Raw genomic sequence first — 23064 nt, forward strand, 5'->3', positions numbered from 1 at the left:
CCGTGGACGCTGATGTGGCCTCCAGGAAAACCATCTCTGGCCTGCCTGGGCCAGCAGCAGACCCGAACCATGCAGCCCACCCAGGCCAAGGCCAGAACCCTGGCCTCCCACCCAGAGGCAGCTCCACCCCAAACCCAGAGCAGGGCCTGGGACGTGGGCCCTCAGGGACGGGAGGGCGGCTGGACCTGCCCCAGCCCAGCCGCAGCCCGCGGGGGTGGCCCCAGGAGGGAGGCCCCCGAGGACTGGAGGGCGCAGACACTCACTGTCAGCGATGTCGCCGAGCCCTTGGGCGCACAGCAGGTCCCGCAGCCGGGCGACCTCGTCCTGCAGCTCACGGATCAGCTTGTTGTTGGGGTCCTCATTGATGACGGCGTTGCAGCGGATCTGCTTGGCCCGGTCCGCATACCTAGGCAGCACAGCGAGCTGTGGGCTGGGCCGTGCCTGCGGGCCCACCGGCTCCCCGGGCCCTGCCAGCTCCCAGCTGCAGAGACATCTCACAGCCCGGGCCTGGACAGAGACAAGATCACCCCACGGGAGCCCCTGGGGCCACTGACCCACAGGTGGGCTCCCCAGGAGGGGGAGGCGCAGGGTAGTGTCTTCTCCCCACGGCGAGCCTTCGCACCTGGACCTGTGGCCCCAGGGTGGACGGAGCAAGTCTAACCTGCATTCCAAGGCCCTTGTGGTGCGAGGTCAAGAGACCAGAGCGCTGACCCAGGCCACCAAGTAGCCTCCCACAGGGCCACACTGCCCTGGCCACGGGGACCTTCAGACACATCTGTCCCCCTGCTCATTAAAGACCCCCAGTGGCTCTCATGGCCCACGGGCAGGTATAAACTGCTCAGCCCATGAGCACAGCTCTCCAGGTCTGAGGCCTGGGCTCTGGGCCACTTGTGGCCATAAAGTTCACCCCCAAGGGTGGTGGGAACGTGCCCTCGTCAGCCGTTTGGAGCCTCAAGGAGTCCAGGTGAGATGGCCCCCAAGGAGTCACCTTGAATTATCTACTCCCACCCCAGCCCGTGGGGGGACAGGGCCCACCCCCCCAGGAGCCAGCGGAGGCACAGGCTCCCCACCAGGAACACGGCCCCCCCGAGGAGCACGGCCCTCCCCCAGGAGCACGGCCCCCCACTCCCACCCAGGACACACCTCAGGGTGCTCAGCGTCTCGTCGTAGTTAATGTCTGCGGGGCTCAGCGCGGCCACCATCGCTGTCCTCGAGTTCCCACCTGCAGGGGAGACGCGGTCATCCCAGCAGGTGATGGGCCCGGCTGCCCCCACCCCCGCCACATACAGCTGGGGGGCACGTCTTCTAAGCAGAGTTTTCTCACATGTGGGGTCACCGCACACCAAGCAGGCCCCCCACCCTGTCATGCAGGGGAAAGCTGGGGAGGGTTTTATGGCATTTACTACAAGATGAGAACTGTTTACATCCAGTAAAACTTTCACATTTATCCTTCCCGTTTGGAATATTTCTCCAGTATTTCAGCTCAGGTTCCCGCCCCGGGGCCCGCATGGGTCCTGGCAACCAACAGGTGGCACGCTGTTTAACCCAGTCGTGCTCGGGCTCCTAGCCCGGCAGAGGCAGGAACACTGGGCAGCGTGTCCTGTCGGGGTCAGGGGCCTCAGCAGCCCTCAGGACCACTGCCTGTCCTGTCCGTGCTGGGGGTTCAGATGGACAGACCTCAGGTGAACAGAGGAGGGGTAATTCATAGAAGCTCCCCGAAAGCCAGCCAGTAAGCAGGGCTCCCCAGAATCACCGAGTCCCAGGTCTCCATGGGGAAACTGAGGCCCCGAGAAGGGTGGCTACTGGTCTGGGTGTCGCAGGCCTGAACCAGGAGCACTGATGAGGGTGGGTGCGTGTTCTGAGAGGTTCTCTGAGGGCCATCCTGGTCCTCCAGACTTGCTTCCTTAACCTACCACTGGCCACTGGCCCAGGCCTTCTGGAAGGAGCCCCCGGTTCACATCTCAGCCCAGAAAGGATGGGACCCATCCCAGGTGGGAAGACAGGGTGGCAGCTGGGGTGGGTGTCAGACCCCAGGACAGCAAGCCACGCATCCTCACCCAGGTTTTCCCGGAGGAGCCAGGTCAGCACTGAGTCCCGGTATGGAATGAAATCCGTCTTCTTCTTTTTCTTGTTCTGTGGAGGAGGAGCGTTCAAGGTCAACCTCAAGCCCACTGGAGAAGGGAGGCAGCGGGCGAGCACAGGCCTGCGGGGCGGGCCCCCAAAGCCAAGGCTGCCGGGGGGTCAGGGCTGGGCCTGTTGCCAAGGCCTCTCCCCACCGGAGCCCCAGGCGCTGCCACTCGGGCTGGAGTTAGGGACTGGCTAGCACATTCCTCAGCCGCCTCCCTGCCAGTCCCGCTGCGTCTCTGGGCCACACAGCCGGACTGAGCCCGGGCGGGGGCCGGCACCCCAGCACGCGTGTCCTGAGCTCCGGCAGAAGGGCCAGGCCAATCCCACCACCCCGTCAAACCCCGTCAGCAGCCCCATGGACCACGAGGAGAAAGCCTCGCGGCTCACACGGCACCAGCCGGCCTCCGCCGGCGCCCTCGGGCCACCTCTCCCCTTCCGCAAGACGCGCCTTCCTTCTCCTGGTGAGACCTCCCGCAGCCTTGGGGAGCCCGCTAACCAGCCCCCCAACAACCTGGTCTCCCGCCCCGCGGTGCGCAGCATCCTCACGCGCCTCCCTTCGTCCCTCTACTAAGGCAAACAGTGGTCACTCAGAACACGGAAGCGAGCAGGGGAATGGCTGCTGGGCCCCACTTCTCACACACGGGTGCTCCGAGGCCAACCCGGCCGCTCCACTAGTCCTGGCTGTTGAGCTGCTTTCCAGCATCTCCTCGTTCGTTCATGCACACGTTTGCTTAAGGAGCATCTGCTCAGCCCCCGCGGTGGCCGGACGACCTGCCCCCACCCAGCGCCCACCCTGGGGGACACACAGATGCCACCGCCAGGTGGCTGCTTCTCTGGGCACAGACACAGCGGCGATGCCCTTCGGAACGATCTCTGAGACCACCTGAAAGTTCTAGAGACACGCGGTCAGGTGGGTTCCCGAAATGCTGCGCTGGCGTCCCTGTGAGCAGATGTGAGAGCATCCGCCTGGCGACGGCTCCGCGGGACTGAGGGCTTTCTTTGTTCCCTTTGGAAACTCACCGCGTGAAAACCTTTCTTTCCACTTTGCTTCTGTTATTTAATTCCCGAGGATGCAGTTAAGTCTGCCATATTGTTTCCAAAGCACCATCGCTCCAGCCACGAGCACGAGCCGAGTCCCTTTGACCCGCTGCTCCCTCAGCACTGCTCACTCCCCACCAGGGCCCCTGAGGGGGAGGCCAGCTCCTCCCTGAACCACCACCGCCTCCCTCTCCTCCGCCCTCCCAGCCTCTGCCCTCTCACTCCTGGATCTTTGCCACACGGCCCTCCGTTGTCCTGACAGCCAAACCGGCCACCCGTGCCCTCCCAGCCAGTCTCCACCGGCAGCCCGAGGGCATGTCCTGCGCTAAAGCAGCCTTCGTGAGACCCCCCCACTGCTCCCCCTCCACCACGACCAGCCGGATTCTGACCCGGGGCTCGAGGCCAGCTCAGGCCCTGCCCTCTCTGGCCTCAGCATCCTCATACCCCACCGGCTCCCCACTCCAGGCAGACCCTCAGCTCGCTCCTCGAGCTCCTCTCACTCGGGTCCTGCCAAGTCCCTCTCACAGCCCCTCGCCCAGACCCTTACACGTCTCCTCGCGCCCCTCAGGGCGTCACACCGGGACACACGTGGTCCCTCACACAGTGCCCTGCAGTCCCTGCCACCCCTGTGCACAGCTCCTCCCACAGCGCAGCGCGCAGCTCCCGCTGCTCACGGGGCTTCCTGCCCTTCCATCAGGTCTCCACAGCCCCGGGATTCCAACACCTCCGCACACGGTCCGCATGGAGCTCCTCGCGCCCCGCACGCCCTCTTACACAGGGCCCTTCACAGGTCCCCCGCGGTCCCTCACGTGGCTCCCTGTCCCACCCAACGTGGCTCCGCACACCGCGTATGTTCCTCGCGGCTCCCCAGGCAGGTCCTCGGAGCCCCTCTCGTGCTCCGCGCCCTTCCTTCACAGCTCCTCAGAGCTCCTGCTCAGGCCTCCACCCCGGAGCTGCCACCCAGAGGCCCTCTGTCCAGGTCCCCTCACAGCCCAGGGCTGTCCTGGGGGAGGCACCTCCCAACCCGTAGTCATCTCCCCGCTCTCATCGTCACCCCTCTACCTCCCATGGCCAGCACCCCGGACACCCTCCCCCGAGGGAGGGTGTGCTTACCTTGTTGGGCCCCGAGTCCTGCAAAGGCAAAGACAAAGTGTCTGAGGCTGGAGAGAGCCTGGCATGTCCCCTCCTCACCAGTAAGGAGACGGAGACTCAGGAGTGACAGGATGGCTGCTCCCGGCTGGGACCCCCACCTCTGGGCTTCTCCACAACCAAGCCCCTCGGGGACCGGCCAGCAGGAGGGCAGGTCGGGCACCCCCAACCCGCTGTCCATCCCACCATCCACCCCACCGTCCTCCCCACCATCGGCTGCAGCCGCCCAGGCCGCTCACCATCTCGGCCAGAGCAGAGATGACCTTCCCCAAGGTGGTCAGGGACTTGTTGATGTTGGCTCCCTCCTGTGTGGGGAGGACAGACGTCAGGGAGCCCCCCACCCCAGCGGTCCCGGGCCTGAACGCCCTCCCCTGCCTCTCCCCAAAACTGGGGCTCCCCCCTTCCTGCCACCCACCACTGAGCCCCATTCCCGCCGGCGTCTCAGTCTGTGTCCCCAGGGCCGTGGCACGGGCATCGGGCCCCGGCTGTGAGTCCAGCAGGTGCAGACCTTCCGGCCCCCCTACCTTGAGGCGCGTGCCCTTGGCCCCCGTGGAGTCGGCACGCTCGCTCCCGGCCAGGTCCACCAGGCTGACCTTGCTCACCTGCGACAGCAAACAGGCCCCATGCAGGAGACCGAGAGCCCGAGTGGGGATCCCATCTCCCCAGGCCAGCCTCGAGGAGCCACCAGAGGAGGGAAGGAGTGGGGCCTAGACCTCTCGACCCACAGGGCAGAGCCTCCTCTGCTCACAGCTCTCCCAAAGCCTCCTCCCCTGGGAGGCCGCCCACCCTGGTCCCCCAGCACCTGGCACTGCAGCCGAGCTGCTCTCTGCGCCAGGCACTCCTCACACGGGGTGTCCTGTCACAGTCGCCCGCTTCCGCAGTTGGGGCTCCTCGTCTGTGGCAGGACTCGAACCAAGCTCTGAAGAGCCCATAGCTTGGAGGCCTTGTGAGGGCTCGGCTGCACCTGGCACCGGCCTGGGCACCAGGCAGGGGCCCCACCAACACTCCCGCAGCCCAGGCCAGACGGCCACCTGCATCCGGGGGAGGCCCAGCCCCTCTTGCGCCACAGATGCTGCAGACAGGACTCACCCAGTGGGACCTCCTGGTGCCCCGAGCCCAAGGGTGGGGACAGCAGGCAGCCTGCCGCCAGGCGGACCCAGGCCCAGCTCCCCTTGCCACCCTCCCCAGCCTCCGAGTGACCCTGACATCCTCAGGGACTGAGTGGCCCTCACTGCCCCTAGCCCCTCTGTGGACCCCAGGGTGCTGCCCAGGAAAGCCCTGCCCACAGGAGGCAGCTGAGGTCCCCCAGGAGTGGGCCTGGAGGGCAGGGCAGGGGCGAGGGTCCATCGGAGAAAACACCACGTCTAGGGTCAGCGTGGTGGAGGGACAGGAAGCCTCGGCGCCCGCCCTGCTGCCCCTTCCCAGTGCCCACAGACAGGCGTCTGGATAAAGGCCCCAGCGGACGACACCCTGCCCGGGTCTGCTGACCAGGCAGAGGTGCAGGGGAAAGGCACCTGGGGCTCGGGCAGCGGGCGGGTGGCTCCCCCTCAACACAACCTCTCCTTTGTGCTTGCAGACGTCGGCGCCTCCCCTGTGGTGTAGCCCTGGAGACATCCTTCCTCCGCCCCTCCCTCCAGTCTCCACCGAAACTGCCTGGCAGGAGGCAGATCCGGGGGTCCACAGCCCCTCAGCTCAGTCCCTTCCATGCCCAGGTGGCACCAAACACCCAGACGAGGTGGCAGTGAAGACCTGGTCAACCTCTCGCTGAGGCCCAGACTGGGCAGGGGACAGTCCCCGCCCAATGCGAGGACGCTGCCCACTTCTCGTGGACCAGTGTTCGGCTTGGCCTCCTTGTCCCGCCTGACCAGCCTGACCCAGTCCCCAGCCCGGGCCCTGCCCACCAGGGCCTGGCCCACCTTCTCTGCGGTGATGTTGGTCTCTGCATCGTGGCGCTTCTGAGTGAAGATGATGTTGAAGACGGCAGTGGGAGCGGCTGCTGGTCTCATTCATGTTCGTGGCCGCCACTGTCCTGGAGGAACAGAAGCCACACTCTGTCACCCACTGTCCTGTGGTCAGGCGTGAGGGTCACTGGTGGTGCCAGCCCGCCCGACCAGGTCATGAGAAATCAGCTCCCCGGGGTTCCAGGGGCAGCCCTGTCCGGCCTGGTGGCGACTGTGCCTCCTGTCAGAGTTTGAGCAGGGCCCCCTCGTCTGTCCACCACATCCATCGGGGCTCCAGCTGGAGCCTGGCGCTCAGGGCGCTGTGACCGGGCCCTCTCCCCACTCCCAGGGGCTCAGCAGAGTCCAGGCACTGCTCAGCCAGCTCCCCAGTAACAGCTCCTTGGCTGTGACGTGGAAAGGCCCCCAGAAAGAAAAGGGGGCACCACCGCCCATCCTAGTGTGGCCCTGGGGACAAGGCCAGGCTGCCTGAGTGGAGGCCAGTGGCTGGTCCTGATGCCACCGACGGGCAGAGCCCTCGGGAGCCCACAGACTGGGCGACAGCTGCCTCCACAGGGGGGCCTTGTCAGAACAGCACCCACCCCCATGGGGCCACTGGTAAGGTAAAGGGTGTTGGAGACTGACCCGGGGATCCTCACCCTCCGGGAGTCCCCAGGTGGCCGACAGGGGACTGTGGCTGTGACAACCAGGGCAGACTCTCCAGGACAGGGAGGCCAAGGGCACCACGGCCATGGAGACTAATTGCTTACGGCTGGCAGTGCCTTGCAGATGACCCCCCATGCCCCCAGCCCCGTACCCTGCCCAGAGGGCCCTCTGCCCTCGGAGCAGACAAGGTTGTCCTCACAGTGTGGTCCCACTCAGGGCAGCCACCATCACCCCAGGGTGCCTGAACCCCCGGGAGGAGCAGACCCCATGGAGATGAATGATCTTAGGCCCATAAGGCCCCCACCCCATGGGGAGACCACCAGGGGCCCTAAGGACAGGGCCTCCCTCAGAGAGACGAGCAACTGCGTGGGGGAGGGTGGGCGTGTCACCCCGCACGCACCGGGCCTTGTTCCCCGAGTCCATGAGGTCCTGGATGTCATTGTAGGAGGTGACTGCCAGCTTGGAGAGGTCCTCCACGTAGGGCCCCAGCAGCGGGTGCTCCCTCACACGCAGGTTGCCCTTGTTCTTGGGGTTCAGGAGGTCACGGACACGCTCGCAGTAAATCTCCATGTAGCTGACCTGCAGGGCAGAGGTGACATGAGGGACCCCGGAAGTGGAGGGAGCAGCGGGCAGGCACACCACGGGCTCCCCGCCGCCGGTGGGGCCATGGCCCCTGGGTGAACGCGTACGTTGGGGGTGTCAGCCCACCCCTGCCTGCCTGGCTTTGTCCTACCCACCGCCATGCCGGGGCTCACCCGACGCGGTCACACCAGGGCCACCTTGCCCACAGCACAGCCCAGCTATGCAGCTCGGAGCAGAGAAGCTGCTCACTAAACATCACGGAGCAGAGAACCGCCCCCGGCACCGCGTGTCTGCCTCGTCCATGAGTGAGTGACAAACCACGGGCACAGACCCGTGGATCCTCGGGGGCTGACTTTAAATCAGTAGAGCCACACTCCCAGGGCTGGACGCAAGGAGAGCCCTACCTCCACGGAGTAGGACATGTTGTCATTGGTGGTGTCATTGATGCGGGAGAACAGGTCCTCGCAGAGCTGTGGGGACAGAGGACACACAAACTCTGGGCGGGGCTGTTCCCGGAGCTCCGCCCTCAAGGTGCTGTGGGCAGCCTGCAACCCAGGCTGGACATGCTCTCCCGGGCCCCTCTCACCCCATCCCAGTCCATCTTAAAGGCACTGAGAGGCCTGCAGCCAAGGAGTCCCTGTCTTCTGCTTAACTCAGGGAGAACCTCCCCTTTGGCTGATGTCCGACTCTCTCCTACGGACCGTCTGCCCCTCACACTTGTCTGCATGAGGTGGAGGGCCTACCGTGCTGCAGACCACCTGGCACCCTCCCTGTCCTGACCAGGTCAAGTACTGACCGGCTCAGATTCGGAGACCCACCCGGGGGGCTGCGATCCAAGCAGTTACCGAGGCATCCCTCAGCGGGCCACCAGTCCTCACGGCCCTCCCCGGGAAGGACTGCCCCAGTACCTTGTCTTATGGATGTGACCGCTGTGGGCACCGCCCAGGGCCGGGCCCTCCTGCAGCTAGCCACCCCCAGATCTGGGTCTCCAGCCTTTTCACAGCCGGTCTGCCCCTCGCTGCCCCTCCGGCCCTGCCCCCACCCTCCCCTCCGGCCCCTGCTCTCCAAGGCTGCTCTCCTGGGGCCCAGCAGGCGCTGCGCTCACAGGCCTCAGGCCACCGGCCCCGCTCGGCCCCGCCCCGCCCGGCCCTGCCCGGCCCCAACCCGCGTGCCTGCGGGATGATGCCCTGCTGGTCCTTCTCCTGCTTGCCCATCATGGTGTAGGACTTGCCGGCCCCGGTCTGCCCGTAGGCGAAGATGCAGACGTTGTAGCCCTCGAAGGCGTGCTGCAGCATCTCCTCACCGATGTCCCGGTACACCTGCTTCTGCGAGGCGTAGTTGATGTCTTCCGGCTGCAGGACAAGGGAGGGGGTGTGGCTGCCAGAGACTGGGCTTGCAGACGCCTCAGCCCACCCTGCTCACTGAGCACCCACATGACGCCCAGGGCCTGGGGCACCAGGGCCAGCACAGTGGGGAGGGACGCCTGCCCCGCCCACCACTCACAGGTGACCTGGAAAACGGAGATAACCCCGAGGGGGTGGTGGGCCACTTCTGGAGGGAAGAGTGGGGGGATCTGGCCAGGCCAGGGTGGGACAGGGTGGAAAGAAGGACATTTCTGCAGAGGGAACAGCATATGTGAGGGCTCAGAGGTGGGAGCACATGACACGGTGCTCAAAATCAAGGCTCAGTGTGGCAGCCGTGGGAGTGATGAGGTAGGGGTAGGAGAGGTGGCAGGGCCCAGGGGCCCAGGGGCTCAGGGAGCCAGGCCGTAGTGCATGGACACGGTCCTGAAGACAGCCGGTTACTTTAGATGCGCCCGGGATTACTCTGGGGATAGGAGGAGGAGGGGCTGGACAGGGAGGTGACATGGGGAGCCCTGGGGCTGCTCTGGGGCCAGGCACTCAGACATATGACCTACAGTGGGCCCTGGCCCTGGGGCAGGGGGCCTGGACACCTTCAGGGTTCAGGAGGCTGGGGGATGGGCAGGACGGGGTGTGGGCTGGATGGCGGAGGCCTCCCAGGCTCCCAGGTGTAGTGGAGGGCGCGCAGGGGCTGGCGCCAGGTGGGCAGGTGAGTTTGGGATGTCTGGGGGAGGAGAAGCTGGCAAGCAAATGGACGTATGGCTCGGACCCTGGGAAACCGCCCACAGTGAGCTGACAGCCCCTTGGCCCCTGCCTCAGCTGTGGACAGTGCGTGTTGCAGCTCAGGGCGACCTTCCACACACAAGGCCTCTCAGGAGAGAAGGCCCCTCCCCCAGGCCTCAGCCCTCTGCCCCCCACCCGGGTCCCTGAGCCCCCTCACCCAGCTCAGAGAGGTCAAGGGACTGGCCAAGAGCCACAAAGCGAGCAGGGCTGAGCCAGCACCCACACCGCAGCAGCCCACCCCCCGGGTCCTAGTCCTGGACTTACGGAGGTGTGTGACCAGTAGGAATAGTCGAAGCTGAAGCTTTTTGGTGTCTCCTTGGGCTGCTTAGGGTTCACGATGGCTGCGGGAGGGGGATGAGCACAGGGGTTAGAGCTGCGGTGCGGGGTTAGAGCTGTGGTGCAGGGACAGGCTGCCCCTGGACACGCCCACCTGAGAGGGACCCCAAGGCAGGAAGGTGGAGTGCTCAGAGGCCTCTGGCCCTAGAAAAACCAGTCCCCGCAATGGGAAGGGACGAGGACCCCATTTCCAGGTAGGCAAGCCATCTCTGTGCCCACCTCTGTCTGCTGCCCACCAAGACAGCCCGGAGCTGTCCCTGTAGACACTGGGTCAGACCAGGAGCCTGCGGCCCACCCTCATCCCTCGGGTCCACACCCTGCTCACCTCCCCCCACCCAGGTCTATCTGCGTCTGCTCTGCATGCACGCACCCTAGGAGTGCCCAGAAGGCTGAGCACTCCGTCACAGTCACAGCCCGGTCTCCGCACACCACACCCGTGTGCTGGCCCGGGTGCCCGGGGCGTGCTGACTGTCCCTCTGCAGGGACACCACCCAGTGTATTCCTCCTCCTGCTGGTGCACCTGCAGGTCCCGGCTGGGTCTGCTCTCAGGGGCTCCAGGGACGGTCCTCTGCATAGATCTGTCCCTCCCCGCACCTCCCACCCCCAGCTACACCTCTGCTGGCCGGAGGCGGTGCTCTCGAAACGTCAGGTCATCAAAGGAAGAACGAAGCCTTGGACTCGCAATGCTGCCTTGCCCACTGCCAGGGGGTGTCCCAGGATCCCCCAAGACTGCAGCACCCCAGTGTCTCCCGGCCCTGGACAGGTCATGGCTTGCGAGGCGTAGACCCAGCAGGCAGCGTGTCCTTGGTGGCTGGGCAGAAAGCCACTGCCCCATCAGACTGCCCTCCAGGACACTGTCTGCACCCCCGGTGTCTGTGTTGACACAGGACTCCAGGAGCTGGCTGGGGGCAGAAGCCTCTCTGGGTTTTCACGTCCACCGGGAGTGGGGTCAGCCCAGCGCTAAGGGCTCCAGGCCACGTGGGAGGCCACTCCTCACCATGCCGTCCCACCTGAGCAGCCCAGACCCTCGCGCCAGCACCCCCATACCTGGAGGCAAAGGCCGTGTCTGCCCGCCCCTTGAACTGGCTTTCCTCAGCCGCAGGGGGCTGGGGGCCTCGTCTTCCCAGGCTCAGCCTCCAGGACCCCACACCCCTGCCCCATCAGCACGTGTCCAGGACGGCCTGCAGCTCCCACCAAGAGAACAAGCCCACCCTTGCTGTAGGTTGAATTACACCCCGCCAAAATTCACACGTTGAGTCCGAACCCCAAAGACATCAGAATGTGACCTTATTTGGAGCCTGGCTCCCTGCAGATGTAACTGGTAAGGATGAGGTCACACTGGACTAAGATGGGCCCTAATCCACAGGACTGATGTCCTTATAAGAGAGGGAATTTAACACAGACGCCTACCCACATGGGGAGACGGCCCTGTGAGGACGGAGGCAGAGACTGGGGAGGGGCTTCTCAGCCCCGACCTCAGGAGGAGCCAGCCCTGCGACACCCTGATCTCGTGCTTCCACCTCCAGACCAGCGTCTAAGCCGCCAGGGCCACGGGGCTCTGCTGTGGTGCCGGGGGAGCTAAGCCCCAGCGGCCCAGCCAAGCTTCCACAGCCGCCCGGGCCCCGCAGTTTGCGGGCGGGCTCCTCGTTGTTTGCCCTGGCTAAACACCCTACTCACAGCACAGCTGTCCCTAGGAGCCTCGTCCCTGGGGCTGACCCCGCTTGGGGCCCCAGACCCCAGGCTTGAGGAGTTCTGGGGGGACACGGCACCCTTGGGAAGCCAGCAGCAGGGAGCAGGTGACTGACCAGCGCAGCCCTTTCTTTGGAGCCCAGAAGGGGTCGTGTCCATGCTGCCTCCAGGAGCCAGGCTGAGAGGAGACCTGACTGCCCGGGTTCAGCTCCTGCTGGGACCGGGGACACGGCCGTCTGAAACCGAGAGCAGATCATGCCGGCGCCGTGGAGACAACAATCACAGTGCTGCCTGCACATCGCGGCCTGGGCCCAGCCTCAGACAGCTCGCCCTGCCAGCGCCCCCCCGTGCACCACGCCTCCTGCTCCCTGCCCCGCGGCCCGGGGTCCAGACAGGCCCGGCCCCGCCCCATCCAGCCTCTCACCGTTGTCAGCCAGGACACCTGCCCAGCCCAGGCGCCGACCTCGCTCTGACAGTGTCCGGGTTGGGGGCGTTTGCCCTACACGCTGTGTGGACCGTGAGCTCCCTGAGGTGGGAGCCCCCCAGGGCCAGGGCTCGGACGTGCTGAAGGGGTACTGGGCAACAGCGAGGGTCTGTGAGCGGGGAGTGGATCCACAAGGAGAGCCCGCCGCGGGGACTGCCAGGCAGAGCTGCCCTGACCCTCAGGATCTGCTGTCACCTGCCCCCTCCCCTCGAGCAGGGTCCCGGGTGTGGCTGGGACCCCTGGCCCTGGGGGTTCTGAGCTGCAGAGGGGTATGGCCTTCCCAGAGTCCACCCCAGGCCTGCTCTCCACCAGTGCTTCCAAGGCCTCCCCAGAGCAAGCTGCCTGGGCAGAGGCTGGACAGGCAGCCACCTCAGCTCATGGGTCTCTCCCTTTTGTGGGTCTGAGGAGAGGGGACGGGACCCCGGGCTGCTGAGTGGGGGACTCAGGCCTGCTCACTGGACAGCTCTGTGCCCTCACCCGTCTCTGGGCGAGCGGCCCGGCTCTGCAGGAGCACAGGGGACAAAGATGAGAGCCACGGGGGTGCCAGCTGGACAGGAGGCGGGAGCAGCAGAAAGGGGCTGAACAGGAAAAGCCGCTTCTCAGGGTCTGAGGCCCAAGAGCCCAGGAGCCGTCCTGGCTCCTCCCGGAGCTCGTGGTTCAGCGCGGAGGAGCTCTGCGGGTTGTGGTTAAACCCCTCGTGGCTTGAAACTGGCCACGGGGGCAGTATTTACACCACGGAAACTGGCACAGAGTCACGGGCGGGTGGGGAACGAGGCCACTGCCCAACACCTGCAGGATTTAGGAGGTGGCCTCGCTGAAACAGACACCGAAACATCAGGTCAGGGGTTTCGGGGGAGTTCGCTCAGAGTCGGGCTCCTGTCCGCCCTCACTACCCGTCAGCGAGGACGCTCGGCCGCACCCTCTCTGATGGCTGGGGCAGCTCCCCGCTGCTCTGACTTGGCTCTCACACCCCGCACCCCCAACAAGCGCCCACCCATCACCGCCGGCCTGATTCCGCGAGGCACGACCCCTGCCACCGGCCTGTCTACTTCCTCCTCCGCGTCCCCACTGGAGCGTCATCCCTGGGGGCAGTGAGGACGCTGTCCTGCTCCTTGGCCCCCTGCCAGGAGTGGGGCCTGGTGCAGGCTGGGCCTCAGGAACGTTCGCTCTGACAGTGAAGGGACCCCCACCTTCTCCTCCCTGCGGGGGCCAGCTCCACCCCTCTGGGGCTCGGGGCAGCAGATGAGACCAGGCAACCCCTGCGAGTGGGGAGCCCAACACGACCCCCATGGCAGCCCCCAGGGACAGGCAGCTCAAGCCGGCGAGCTGCCCCTGCACGGCGCTGGCAGGGAGCACCAAGGGCATCGAAGCCTGGAGCCGGCCGGTGACCACAGGCCCCCGGCACCCTTGCTGACCAGGGCCCCACCAGCCTCCAGGGACCCCCTCTGACACCACACATCTTCAGCCATTTCTCTAGCAGAACCGCATCACTCTCTCCTGGCTACACTCAAGCTCCTTTCTGCGGTCCCCCATGCCTGGTCTCTTTCAATTTGGAGCCCAGAACATTCCAGAATAGTGTGGCAAAGGGGCTGACTTCTCTGATGAGCTAGGCTTTGAGACCGTAGAGAGGCTGCCGGCCAACAAGGGCCTTGTGGGAAAGACGGCAGCGAGCAAACAGCGGTGTCTGCGCGGGAGGAGGTCAGAAGGGTCCCAGTGGACTGTCCAGAACAGTGGTCCATTCCCTGGAGCACACACTGGCCCCAGCTGGCCGGGACTTAGTAGGAAGGCTGGAGGCAGGAAGGCCAGGCTGCGCATGAGCCCGCGGGGCCTGGGGGCGGGCGGCCTGGCCCAAGAGCAGGGAGGCTCGGGGCTAAGTCCTCTCTGCGCCTCAGGCCGCCAGGTCCTGTGTGCTGCAGGGGCCTGGGGCTCTGCCTTCCGGACCTGCTCTCAGTTCACGACTCCCTGTTCATTCTGTGGGCGCCAGGCCACCCACTTCTCAGAAACGCTTGAGATGACTTACAATTAGAAACAAAACAAAAGAGCAAACAAAGGAAAACGCTTCTAAACCAAGGGCACTGAAACAAGACGAGAAACCGGGAGCCTCGTGTCCTGGGTTGAAAAGCGTCCCCAGAACTCACATCCACCTGAACCTCAGAATATGACCTTATTCAACCGGGTCTTTGAAGCTGTAGTTAGTTACTGAAGTGAGTTCAGGGCTGCTCCTAAATCCAACGGCCGGTGTCCTTATACGGCCACACAAAGACACAGACAAACAGGCAGGGAGGCCACCAATAACGAGGGGGCTGGGTGACACAGCGACAGGCCACCACCAGGAGCCGCCAGAGGCAGGACCTCAGGGGACGCAGCCCCATCACACCTTGAGTTTGGACTCGTGTCCACAGCTGTGCGAGAGTACGTTTCTGTTTGAAGCTGCCCAGTTTGTGGTCGTTTGTTACAGCAGCCCCGAAACCAACGCCCCATGTGGACGAGAAGGGACCCCGAGGCAGGCAGCCGCTGCGCCTGGAGGGGAGGCCCAGGGCCACGGCCCCGGGGACGGGCAGCCCCACCCACCCCACCCACCCCACCGCAGCCAACACTCACTGGTGGTGCTTCCTGACATCTGGATGATACACTTGGAGTCGCGGCTCATCTCACGGGAATTGAAGGGGCGGACGCGCACAGCCACCTTCACGGAGGCCCCGGCCATCTCTGCGGCCTGCGTGGGTCACTCCTAGCAGCGGTGGGAGCCCCGGCGAGTGCGGGAGACACCTTGGGGAAAAGAGAGACGTGAATTAGAAAGATACTCAGAAAAGGCAGAGCAGCTGTTTCTGGTTGCAATGGAACCCCTTCCCCTGCAACCCCGCAAAGACACCTGCTCAGAACACCTGCCCCCCAGGAGAGGCACAGAGCGGAGCAGCTGCGGGAGAGCAACGCCACGAACTGTAGGACAGAAAGCCAGCGGGGTGAGTGGGGCCTGGGAAAGCAGGAGCCCGGCGAGAAGCAGGCAGCCTGCTCCCGGGACCCAGGCACCCCAGGCGCCTCTGAAGGCCAGAGACGGGGTGGGGAGCAGACAGCCTTTTGTGGGACGCTAGCCCAGGGAGGCCCCGCGACGGGTTAAGTCACAAGCCCTGACATGCACGAGCTGGAGTCCTAGCCCCAAGGTGTCGAACGTGGCCTTATTTGGAGACAGGGGCCTCGCAGATGTGACTGGTTCAGATGAGGCCACACTGAGCTGGTGGACCCTAACCCAACGTGACCGGTGCCCTTACAAAGAGGAGACTTTTCCTTAATAGAAAAGACACACACACAGAACAGCGTGTCATGTGCAGACAAACACAGAGACCTAGGTGATGGGTCTGCAGGCCAGGGACCCGGGCCAAACCGCCAAACAGCAGGCAGGCTGCAGGGGGAGCCAGCCCGCAGACTCCCCGACACAGGGGCCGCAGAGGGAGCCAGCCCACAGACTCCCTGATGCAGGCTGTCAGAGGAGGGCAGGGTTCCTTGATGGGCAGGACCATCTCCTCTAGCAAGAAATACAGAAACCAAAACAAACAGAAGAGGCACACAACAGAAAAACGCCAAGTAGGAAGAAAAGGAAAAGATTTAAATACCTTGTAATTAGTATCCTCAGAAGAAAAAGTTACCCGTGAACAAGTGAAGGTTGCTACTTTTAAAAGGACCATTTAATGAATAAGGAAGAGTTCTCAGAAATTAAGAATATGAAAACAATCTTTAAGAGTAAATTAAAAAGTTGGGGATACAACTAAGTAATTTTCCATGAGAGGAGGAGGAGAGAAATAAAATTTGCAGGTCAACGAAAAGACACCTTTAAAGAAGTAATTCAGGAGAGCTTCCTGGCACTCGTGGCCACGGGTTTCCAAATTCAAAGGGTGCAGCTGGCCCACCTACTGTAAAAGGTCGCACATCGCAGCAAACTGTGAAATCTCAGAAACTTGGGGCTAAAGGGGAGGTCCCAGCAGCTTCCAGAGAGGAAGGCAGACCACGAGAGATGGAGAATCAGAAGGGCCTCAGTGTCCCATGGACATCAGCTGAAGAGGCGCCTTCAGACTGCTGAGCTGTGCTGACACTCTTCCTAGAATTCCAAGCTCAGCCAAACTACAGCCGAGTGTGAGGGTGGACAGAAGACCCGGGAAGACTCCGGAAGGTGCCAGACCCCGGGCTCCAGCACGCGGGGGATTAAACGGGCCGTGGGTGGGGAAGGCCTGGGATCCAGCCCAGAGGATGGGGGAGAGGTCCCAGGAGGCCCCTGGGCTGCCTGGAGGAGGACACCCCCGCCGGAAACAATGGACACCCACCCGGAGAGAGGACGGGGCTGCAAGGCTGGAGGTGGCCGCGCCACACAGAGAAGCGCCCGTGAAAGGGTTTGATGAGGTGTTAGTGACAGGCCTGATCTGTCATCTATTCTGATAAAATGTCCTACAAGAGAGAAAACAACAGCAGAGGGCCGTCCTGGGAGCCGCGGTGTGAACGCAAAGTGCTACCCAAGCGCAGAGGCAACGTGGCGGGAAGCAGGGGAAGGCGTCGTGTGCAGTGGGGTCGTGGGTGGCGCGGCGGTGGGCAAAAGCTGACTGTGTCACTACGGGGATCCAAACGGACTCAGAGAAACAGAACCGGAGGGGCAGCAGTGGTTCAGGGGAGGGCGCAGAGGAGACGTGGGCAGAGCTGGGGGCTGTCGGCTGTGGGGGGGCCAGCCCCGATGGACTGGGACACCTCATCTCCAGGTGTCACCCTGGCAAAATTTTAAGAACAAGCAAAAGGGGAAAAAACGAAGGGGAACTGCCGCTGGGGAGGTGGACCCAAGGTGTGGCCGCAGCTCTGCAGGCCCACTCTGCAGCCTCTTGGGTGTGGGTGTGGAGCTGACCTTCACGTCCACCTGAAGGTCATGCCCACACGAGGAGGCAGCTCCCCCTGAGGACGCCGGCCAGGCGGGCTCCTAGCCAAGCCTGTGCCCACTCAGGAGGGCCGTCCCTCCCTGGGCTGGAAGCCCACAGGCCGGAGGGGAGCAGACAGAGCTGTGCCCAGGAGACAGGAGGGTGAGCAGGAGGGAGTCAGCTTCCCTGGGGGGGGGGGGTCCCAGCCAAGGAGGTGGGGACTCGGGCATAAGCCAGGCCTGTGTAGGGCAAGGAGGGGCCCACATGACACCCCATCCTTCCCCTTGCAGGGTGTGGCCCCTGGGCATCCATCTGCCTACCCTACAGCTCCCAGGCTCCCGGGAGAGGGGCCCTGGGGAGAGGGGCCGGCTGAGGGGGCAGGCGCACTTGTTGGTGGCAGCCCTCTCCCTGCCTCGGGGCAGGACGGAGCACAGGATCCCAGCCCTCTCCCAACCCAGCTCCAGGCAGTTTCCAGTGAGGACAAGTGCGCTCCATCCAGGACAGCGGGCTGTGGTCAGCCCCCCATGAGCCAAGATGAGGGCAGGGCCGTGGCCTGGGGAGCCCTGGGAAGGCCGGGGCGGGGAGGCCTGTGCGTGCCGCCTCGGCCCCGAGGGGGGTCACTCGGGAGCTGAGTGTAGGGGAAGGTACCTGGTGCTGGGGCCTCCACCCCACCTGGCAGGAATGGAAACGGCATGGAGAGCCTTGTTCCCACCAAAGCTGCCACCGCTGAAGACCGGGTGACACGCTGCCTGAGCTTCCACGGCCGACCTATGACCTACGACTTGAGACCTACAGAGGCAGAGCCCTCCTGACCCTGCCCAGCAGGGGTGGGGGTCTACTAAGAGGTACCTTCCCACCCACAGGCCCACGTCCCCGTGGGGCCCGTCTGGGGGTGTCTGGGGGTCCCCGGAACAGAACACTCCTCAAGCGTTTGTCTCCACAGGGAAGAGCCGTCAGGTGTGTCCCTGAAGCTGGGCCTCTTCAGAGGGGTTTTGGCTCCTCCCGGAGTACCTTGAGCCCCAGGGGCTCCCCAGCCCCAGGGCTGAGGCGCAGGCAGACCCAGCGGCACAGAAGGAAGAGGGAAGGGCAGCCCCGGGCCATCGGGGACCATTGCGGGTTGGGACCCTAGCGGGCCAGCCCCGAGCTGGGCGCCCAGCCTAGCCTCCAAACCGCCCTCAGACTCACACTCCGAGCCCCAGCCCAGCCATCAGCCCCGACACCCTGACCCAGAGCCGCACGTGGGTCCTCATCAGCGACAGACGCAGCGGTAAGCCGGGCTCTCTCTGTGAATGAAAACAAGACCCTCGTCGAGCCTGGCCCTCATGTCACCAGCCCATCCGGGACGTTCTAAAGTAGGATGTCCACACGCACCCTCCACCTGGGCTCTGGCTGGCGGCCGCGACCGGGAGCAGCGTGATCTCCTCCTGCCACCGAGGCAGCCAGCAGCACGGAGGCTGCGGGAGGTCTCTGAGACCCTTCCACGTGGAGGCGCCATGGCATCTCCACTTCTGAAAAGGGACTCTTCTGCCTCTGCCATCCCACCTGTGACTGCCACCCTCAGGAAAACCTGGCCAAACACCCTCTTCCAGGAGGGGGCAGGGACCTCTGGGTGTGGACCCCAGGACCAAGAGCAGGAGAGGGCAGAGACCCGGGGCCTCTCTGCAGATGGAGAGGAAGGCACGGCCAGGCTGGGGTCAACACTCTGCAGTCACAGGCCCTGCCCAGGGCCAGTTCCTCACTCAGAATCCCCAGAGCAGGCTGGACCCAGGGCAGACTGTCCCCTCAGGCAACACAGCTTTTCCTGGGGCTACAGGGAGAGAGGGAAGAGCCGACCAGCCAGCGACTGAAGGCCCACAAGTTCAGGACATGAGCAAAGCCCAGGGGGATGGGGAGCAGAATTCAGGGGCTGGAATCACGCTCAGCTACACCTCACAGCCCCCAGCAGCCCCAGTGTGCACCCTCATCTACACAGCAGAGTGTTGTTTCCAGCACTGTTTCAACTTCTTACACCCATGAATGACCAGCAGGTGGGTCTGGACGGTGCACCTCTCTGAGAATCCATGTTCCCTTGTGCTCGAAAATCTTTGCGCTTTTGAAATTGAGAAAAGTCTTAGGACATTCTGGCTGGAAAGGGTCATGAATTCCTGATGAGAATGCAAATCGGAATGAGAGTTCTAGCAAGCACTTAGCATCAGACCTTATGGCTTAAAAATAAAGGCTGTACCCTTTGAGCAAGCAATCCCAGGTGCTGAACTGGTAATAGTTAGAAACGAAGAAAATCCCTATGAAAGACATTCCGATTTGATATTGCACAACTGCCCGCTCTCCCCAAATTCAGCTATGTTAATTCAGTGCAACTCCAATAAGCAAAGTATCCCAGCAGGATTTTCAGCGAAAGCTGGCGAGTGTTTGGAAGGGAGTTTTGAAGGATAAGAACAAAGAGCCTCCCCAGCAGCTCTCGCATTTGCTGTGAAGCCGCCACCGTCTCCCAGGTCCAGGACAGACATGGGGAAGAGCCCAACAGAAGGGATGGCCAGACAGGCGGACACACGCACAGACCGGCCCTGCAGGCAGCGGAGCAGCCCTGGAGGGCTTGGGGGCGACAACTGGCCGTCCCAGGCTGAAAAGCGGCTGGACCTCATCTTTGAAAGCGTTACGAGGACACGCTGGAGACGCCGCTCATGACCGCGGGGAGCAGCGATGCGCTAACGCTGAGCATGAAACACGAAGGAGCACCTGTGCGTCCAGGTGGCGGAAAGCGGCTCCCTTCAGCGGAGGGTGTTGCTCCCTCCCGCCACGCACAACCCGGAGGAGCTGGACACGATTATTAAATCTGAAGCCGTGCAGACCTGGCAGGCCGAGGCTGCAGGCATGGGCTGCCGGGCCCAGGACGTTAGCACCCCGGTCCCGGCCCAAGGCCACGGCAGAGGGGAACGAAGCTGGGAGGCCGAGGTCCCAGAGAAAGCAGCAGGGAACGAAGCCAAACAAATGGTGCATTCTCCCCTTAAAGACGTGTGCCCAAGTCTGACCATATGAGGGGTGCAAGTTTAAAAACTCCAGCAGGGGCCCCTGGAAATCAAAGAGAAGTCTTCCGGGGTCTCAGGTGCCATGGAGACAGAGCCAGAGCACAGGGTCCGCAGGGAGGAGGCCCCTCTGCAGCCGCACCAGGCTCTGACCTGAAAGCCCCGAGAGGCACAGACTGGAAGGGCGGGACACAACCACAGGCAGGATTCGCCTTCCGACCTGCAATACTGCCCTGGTCCCTGACTGGGTGACGGACGCCCTCCCTCCGCCTGCCTGGAGCAGAACACCTGAGCTGGCTGGAGTCTCGCAGCTGCTCTCAGCGGCCACGTCTCAAAAGTTACAAGGCATGAAAAGAGACAGGGCCATGTGACTCAGAACCACCTGGGAAAGAAAGGTAAAGAAAAACACAAAGAATAAAAAGAAACAGACCTGCACATGATCCAGATCTAGGAGTCATCAAACAAGAACTTTAAACTAAGCACGACTTATACACTCAAGAGGGAAAGGATGGAGAAGATAAACGGGAAAACGGAACATTTTGCAAGAGGACTTGAAGTTACAAAAAAGAATCAAATGGAAATTCTAGAACTGAAAACACCATAACTGAAAGTAAGAACACAAGAGATTAGACGCAGCTGAAGATAGCATCCATGAACTGGAGAGCAGGTCAACAGAAAGTTAATGAACAGAGGAAACAAACAGAAGAAACCATGAAAATCAGCGTCAGGGAAACACAGGACACAGTGCAGTGGTCTAACATGCATGTGACTGAAATTTAAAAGAAGAAACAGAATGGGAGGGAAGCAACACTTCAAAAGATAAAGACCATTAATTGTCTAAAATTGCTACAGTCCATCCATCCAGACTCAAGAAGCTTTGCAAACACAAAGCAGGGCCTCAAACAAAACCACACCGAGACACACAGTAGTGAGACTGCCAAGCAAGGATGGAGAAGGAAATCTTAAAGGCGGCCAGAAAAAAAGACATACAACCTTCAGAGGGACAAAAGCAGGACTGACAACTGCCTTCTCAACAGAAATGATGGGAGTCAGAAGACGAGGTCCCAAGGCTTCAGCGTCACCACATCCGTGGAAAAGCAGTCGTTTATGTTGGATTGTCAAAGACACGTCTCAATTGCTAAAGTAATTGTTACAAGAGCAGAAAAGGAATGCATAACTAAAAAGTTCATAGCAAGAAAAATGGGAAAAAATTCATATTTGTATTAATCCAATAGAAGGCGGTAAAGGTGGAAAAACAGAACAAAAAAGGTAAGTCAAATGGAGACCGGAACCTTCAGACCCCAGATAAATGCCCACATCAGTTTTGTGGACTAAATCCTGCAAGTCAAGTATCATAGTTGCCAGAACAGGTTTTTTTTTTAAATTACACTCTGTTGACAAGAGACAACTTTAAATAAAAAGACAGAGTGACGGAAAATAAAAAGATAAAATCTTTTGGTTTGCTTATTCTGTCAGATACTCATGTTCACCCTTTAAAAGTGCACGTGGAACATCCGCTAAAATTAGCCATGTGCTGGTCACAAAGCAAGTTCTAATGAATCTCAATGTAAAATCAAAATCATGAGGCATATGTCCTCCGCCCACAGGAGAATGAAGCTGTAAATCGATACCAAAAAGCAAGCAATCAAAAACCCTCCAGCCACCCCCCCCCAAATGTTTGGACATAAAGCAGTACGATTCTAACACCCCACGAGTCGAAGGAACAAACCTCACTGGCTAGTAGCAAACACGGGGAAGGGAGCAACACTGAGGGCACAGTGTACCGGAGCTGTGGGGGCCGCCCGCACAGCAAGCACAGGGGGGGCGTGTAGCTTCAAATCACGGGGGCGGGGCAGGGCACCTTCACAGCAGACGACCCGACCCCTGCGTCCCCCAGGGCTGCTGCGGCTTGCGAGCCAGGCCTCCGGGACTGGAAGGGCTGCCTCGAGAAGGACCGGGATGGGTGAAGCAGCAGCTGAGGCTGCACAGAGCAGGGCTGTCGTCTTGCTCCCCAGTCACCCCGACATCAGCAGGGCGGCGTGGAGAAGGCCAGGCGGTGGCTGGTCGTGTGCATGTGCAGAGGGGTTGGGGCAGGAAAAATGAGTCTGTCGCTTGTGAGCACTGACTCTCTGAGTCATGGGAATGGGTGAGATCAAGGAGGAAGAAGGGTTAGAAAGGAAGAAAGGCGGGGAAGGAGCTGGTGGGGAGAAGCCTGGGGAGTCTGACTGCTTCTCAAGCCGGCTTTGGACCTTCTCCCCGGGGAGGCTGGGGGCCCAGCTCCTGTGCCTCATGGGGACGTCCCTGGGCGGCTTCCCAGCTTCCCGCCTTGCATTCGGCTTCCCTGACTCTGCTGTCGGCTACCACGTGGGTTCTGCTCATCTTCCAAAATGCGATGCCTGTTCCTTCTCTTCTGTGCTTTCAATATCATGAAAACTGACATTGCTCAATGGATGGGGAGGGGAGGGGAATAGCAGCTGCCCATTTCTGGGAATAGGATGCGCGAGATACCTTCTTGTTAGAACTCACCTAGAAATTTGGGATAAGCAAGGAGTGTCAGAAGAAGAGAGCTCTGAGAAGGAGGAAAAAGAGGAAGGAGGAGCTGAAATTAAAGTGGGAGCCCACCGCATAAGCCCACTCAGGAGGGAGCTGCAGGCGTGTGCCGACACCTGAAAGGCAGAGAATTGGGTTCCACCTGCTGAGTGGGGGATGGGAGGCACAGCCTCAAACACACACAAAGTCAGATCCTGCAAAGACAGAGCCCCAACGGAGTGGAAGGCTGGGAACAGCCACCTGCCATCAAAGGGACTTGGGAATTAGTCTGAATGGCTCTCAGCTCCACATGGCAAAAAAGCCTGTGCTTCTGAGAATCTGAGGCCACAGACCTGCCCTCATGCAGGTCTGGGTTTCAGGCTCACAATGCCTGCAGGATGAGCGAAGCCCAAGGTTGGGAAATTAGCTCAGAGACGGTCTCAGATGTTTGCACCCAAAGCACCTTGC

At 62.2% G+C, this 23064-nt stretch overlaps 1 protein-coding gene across 1 annotated transcript in view; it reads right to left on the reverse strand.

Annotated features, from left to right (window-relative positions):
- KIF1A (kinesin family member 1A) overlaps positions 1-23064 on the reverse strand; it is an 83766-nt gene that overhangs the window by 46782 nt on the left and 13920 nt on the right. Inside the window, 13 exon segments of the mRNA XM_032480709.1 lie at positions 264-406; positions 1144-1222; positions 2058-2133; positions 4279-4296; positions 4554-4619; positions 4839-4916; positions 6231-6296; positions 6298-6343; positions 7318-7496; positions 7904-7969; positions 8672-8851; positions 9908-9984; positions 14754-14921. Of these exon segments, the coding sequence (XP_032336600.1) occupies positions 264-406; positions 1144-1222; positions 2058-2133; positions 4279-4296; positions 4554-4619; positions 4839-4916; positions 6231-6296; positions 6298-6343; positions 7318-7496; positions 7904-7969; positions 8672-8851; positions 9908-9984; positions 14754-14859 (1180 nt within the window). The 5' untranslated portion in view covers positions 14860-14921.

Source organism: Camelus ferus, chromosome 5 (genome assembly GCF_009834535.1).
Source record: "Camelus ferus isolate YT-003-E chromosome 5, BCGSAC_Cfer_1.0, whole genome shotgun sequence".
NCBI lineage: Eukaryota > Metazoa > Chordata > Mammalia > Artiodactyla > Camelidae > Camelus > Camelus ferus.